Source organism: Wasmannia auropunctata, unplaced genomic scaffold (genome assembly GCF_000956235.1).
Source record: "Wasmannia auropunctata unplaced genomic scaffold, wasmannia.A_1.0 LD336053.1, whole genome shotgun sequence".
Taxonomy (NCBI): Eukaryota; Metazoa; Arthropoda; class Insecta; order Hymenoptera; family Formicidae; genus Wasmannia; species Wasmannia auropunctata.
Window position 1 is genome coordinate 593,144 of NW_012026837.1, and position 4,616 is coordinate 597,759.

A 4,616-nucleotide genomic window follows, 5' to 3' on the forward strand; every position below is an offset into this window, starting at 1 on the left:
GGGGGTGATGTGGTGTATGTGTGGTGTGGTGTGGTGTGGTGTGGTGTGTGGTGTGGTATGGTATGGTGTGGTATGGTGTAGTGTGGTGTGATGTGGTGTGTGTGTAAACATATTTCGATCCAAAGAAAACAAAATCTAAAGTGTAAAATACAATATAGACTAAATTATACTATTAATTATAATCAATTATAGCGTATTCACAATAACGAACAATATTAAGAGACATAAAAGAAAATTTTCTAAATATGTTATCAATCTAAATTATAAAATACAAGTGAATACAAAAAAAAGGAAAAACAAAACAAGCTAATTTAAAATTTGGATACATATTATAGCAAGAAAAAAATCGTATATTTTCTTGCTTAAAGTATCTGAATTTGCAGGCATTTGATATAACAGGAGTCTTACGAGACACTGAAATTTTACTAAAAATAGATTATAAAATTGAATTTTATAAGTTATACCTTTTCTATATATTGATATTGAGCCAACTGCCATATAAATTCTTTAGATGATTCTTGTGGTACCAATAATACATGCAAAGCATCCATGGCTCTTGCTCTACTCTTGCACTGTATGTATGACTGATAATTCTTTGGAAAATCGTATCTCATCACAAAATTGCATTTTGGAATATCAATGCCTGTAAAATATATTATATGACAGGAAATGTTGATGATCTATCCAATCTCATGATAGATACATAATTCTCCAAAAATGTGTACATTAAAATTGCAAATAAGTACAAAAGAAAAAAGAAAATAGTATAAAAAAAATGTGTATCATAAAAATGTATTTGCTAAAAATACAAAATCATATGTTTATACAAACTTTTTTCTTTACTGTTATAATACATATGTACAAAGATACATATCTGGATACATATGTATCTTTGAAGTAAAACTCAATTTTTAGGAAAAACCCATTTGTTATGTATAAATAACATGATAAAAAATTTTTACAAACCTTCTTCCAAGATTGAAGTTGCAATCAACAAGTTGCATTCATGAATTCTAAATCGTTTTAAAACTTCTTCTTGTTTTCTATGCTCCATTTCTAAATCTCTCGAATAACCAACATCATCAGTATTTCTTTCAATTGTATAAAGGGGTGATAGAAAGTGCAAATCTTCATCATGTTTACATATTTCCTTTAAAGGAATAAATATTAGAAAATGAGTTTATCATACGATGTTTTTTACTTTCTGTACTAGGATTTATACACATACGCTTAATAAATAAAATAAAACTTTAGCTGTAAATCCTTTATCCACAAAAATTACTCCACACAGCAGATCAGGGTCTGTACCACTACAGGAGTAACGTTGCAATTTAAACGTCTTTTTGTAATTGTCATCGTTAGATTTCCAATTACCTCCAAACTTTTTCAACTGCACGGGTTTTTCCTGAGTTCTCGAGAAAGAAATATTTTTGTCACTTTTTGTGACGCAATTCTTGGAATTAACATCTGAAAAAATTGCAATATCTTTTTAAATGCCTGTTAAAATATATTATTGTATCCTTTATATTTGTATCTTATAAATTGGAAAAGATTCTTACCAGCACTTGTCTTTTTCTCTGGAGTGTTAGTCTCTTTACTAGTATAAAAAGGAGTATAAATTTTTAATATTTGCAACAGTCGATGAACTTTTGGAGTACTATATTGATATATTCTTTCTTTCTCAGATAAATGTTGAAATTCATTATCACAAAGGGCACTGTGTAAAAATTGTAATTTTTGTGTGTAAAATTATACTGTATATCTTACACAAAAGCATACATAGATATCAATTCATTATTACAATCATCTACACATCTTACCGAATTTTTATAAAAACAGATGTCATCATATTTAATAGAAGATAATGCCTCTCGTAAGGGGTTTTGATTTTCAATTTTTCTGTTAAGAATAGTAATGTAAGAGCAGCGCGATCCGCACACCATGGTCCAAGAGTTTCTAATATGTGCAAAAAATCTTGCATCATCTCAAAGGGTTTTTGTATAGGGTCGGGAATTTTCTGAATGTCCTCATAAAATTCTTCGGTATAAATCTCCATTGGATCATACCGATGATCGCGTAAAAAATCAATGGCATGTAACACGCAACTTTTAAGCGTATTATACAAGTCTTTCTTTTCTCCCCTATCATACTCCACAACGTACTCTCTTGGTTTTGGGCTATAACTACAAATAATCATCTTACATGATTAGTCTGTCAAAACAATGTCAGCAAATTATTAAACTTACCGTATTATTGAAAGAATATCATTAGCAGTTTCTACTTGACATTGGAAGGCAGCCTCTACTTTTTCTATCTCTAAGCCCAATCTTCCAGGTTCTTGTGTCAAGTTAAACACTGGTACCGCTAACCCGATTATTCTAGGAACAATGTTGCACGATAAAAAAGTTTGCAGGACAAACTTTAGATTGCTATCTTCGATAGACTTATGGCACTCGTCTATTATGACTAGATTTATGTGACACGATAAAAGTTTGTTTTCCGATATTAGTTGTGCGTAGATTTTTGGTGTTCCGACTAATACCTATACATATAGTATAAAATAAACTGTATGATAAGAAAATACTTGAAATAAACCTTTCCTTTTAACAATAGATGTATATAGTAAATAAGTATTTTTTCTTACGTAAGAACTTTCAAAACTTTTGTCAAATTCCTCAAGCACATCAGTAGAATCACATGCTAATACTTTCAGATCTGTTAATTGCTTTATATAAGTTCCTATTATTGTACACTTCTCTTTATCGTTTAATATATATATCATCCGTTTTCCACCATTACTTACTGATCTATGCAAATGAGAAGATAACGTACATACATAAATTCAAGCGTGTGTGTGTATATATATATATATATATATATATATATATATATAACAAATATACTTATAATTAAATATAAATTAAATTGAATAGATACTCTTAAAATATTTTATATAAAGCGCGGAATGATGTTCATAAAATTAACATAAAAAATTTTCTGTATAAAGATTCTGTCAATTTTATACACTATATGCTAAATATTTCATATTTAACGTTCGTGCAATCAGTAATATTCAGCAATAATTCTATTAATATAATTTGTTGAAGTAAATGAAATTTCATTATTACCTTCTATTATTCGTAGCAAACTCTTGAATCAATTTTATAGAAAGAAAGGTTTGCTCGGAATTTTTTCCCAAACAGACAATTATATTCTTTTCTTTTGCTGCATAAAGAAGCTCTACCTACAAATAAATGTTTCCAATATATACATGTGTAAATATTTGCTAATATACGCGCGCGTATATTAAAATTTCCGTATATTTTTCAAGTTTTTAATCGTATCAAAGTACAAACTTACCTCATACTCCCTGGGAGTAAAGGATTTTGTGTAGACCTGGTCATTTAGTGGAAATGCCATGGAATCTACAGCTTTTCTACAATTATTAGTCACAATAATATAATAACAGTTTTCTGATAATTATGAATTATTTACCATTCAATATTGATAATAAAATTCACGAGAAAGCGCAATACTACACTCAGAGTGTCTGTTGTTGGATGATTACACTTGCGTTTAAAACTTCAGATTAAGCTAGGTTAGATTTCCATATATATGTGGAGAAAAATATAGAAATATAAGTTTGTTGAGTTGCTTGCACTCTCTGTACTTGAGCTCTAGTGACTTTGGGCTTTAGGCGCGGTCCACAGTCGTCCACTTGACGAGCTGCTGCTACAAATGCTTCGAAGCATTTGATTACTGACCACTGACCAATCAGAAGAAAGAATATTTATTAATTGACCAATCGAAAAATGCTCTGAAGCATTTGCAGCATCAAGCGGATACAGCCGCCGGCAGCTTCTCTGCCGCAACCTTTTTCTCTAGCAGAGAGGATCCTGAGAGCGGCCATGCCCGCGATTTAGCTGCAACTAGAGTCCTAGATTATCAGAGGAGCACGACCGGCTTATGGCAGTATCGCAAAAGTACTAAAAAATATTAAAAATGGCGTTGAATGGCCAATCATAAGATTGATTTATTCGGCAGCCATTTATAATATCGAATGAATCAATCTTAGGGCAAATTCACACCTTGACAGAAAAGCGGAAAACAGAAAAACAGAAGCCAATCAGAACTCCCACTGATAGCAAGAAAAGCAGAAAGCAAAAATTATTGACTACCAACGCTAGTTCTGATTGGCTTCTACTTTTCTGCAAGGTATGAATTCGCCCTTATGATAGGCCATTTGTCGCCATTTTTAATATTTTCTAGTACTTTTGAGATACTGCCATAAGCCGCTTTTCTGAGAGATCAGAAAGGATCCGCGAGCGGATATGCCGGCTTTTTGGCTGTAACGCTAAAATGCCCTCGCGCACTATCGCCCTCTGAAGAAGTGGATCCAAATTACATAGCAAAATCAAGATTTCTGCACAATTTGTGGTGCGTGTCCATACTAAATCCACTTTTCGAGTCTGCTGAAGCTTTATTTTCGAAAAATTACGCATTAGGAAGTAAGGAAATATATTTTCTAATGCGTAATTTTTCGAGAATAAAGCTCCAGCAGACTCGAAAAGTGGATTTAGTACGGACACGCACCACAAATTGTGCAGAAATCTTGA

The 4,616-nt window shown here is 31.7% G+C and overlaps 1 protein-coding gene across 3 annotated transcripts; it reads right to left on the bottom strand.

The window, feature by feature from the left end:
• Positions 1 to 320: 320 nt before the first annotated feature.
• Positions 321 to 3,585, bottom strand: LOC105450920 (endoribonuclease Dcr-1-like). Of its 3 annotated transcripts, XM_011691042.1 has the most exons (10): positions 3,496 to 3,585; positions 3,361 to 3,436; positions 3,129 to 3,244; positions 2,645 to 2,807; positions 2,247 to 2,542; positions 1,821 to 2,183; positions 1,560 to 1,717; positions 1,229 to 1,467; positions 967 to 1,150; positions 321 to 643 (listed from the first exon to the last, which is right to left on the bottom strand). In XM_011691042.1, the coding sequence occupies exons 2-10, from the start codon at positions 3,418 to 3,420 to the stop codon at positions 459 to 461; spliced, it is 1,764 nt and encodes a 587-aa protein (XP_011689344.1). In that variant the 5' UTR covers positions 3,421 to 3,436; positions 3,496 to 3,585; the 3' UTR covers positions 321 to 458. The 3 variants fall into 3 exon arrangements, with proteins under 3 accessions (XP_011689344.1, XP_011689343.1, XP_011689345.1); XM_011691041.1 differs by having other exon boundaries at positions 3,361 to 3,585; XM_011691043.1 differs by lacking the exon at positions 321 to 643 and having other exon boundaries at positions 1,060 to 1,150; positions 1,375 to 1,467; positions 3,361 to 3,585.
• Between the last annotated feature and the right edge of the window lie 1,031 nt (positions 3,586 to 4,616).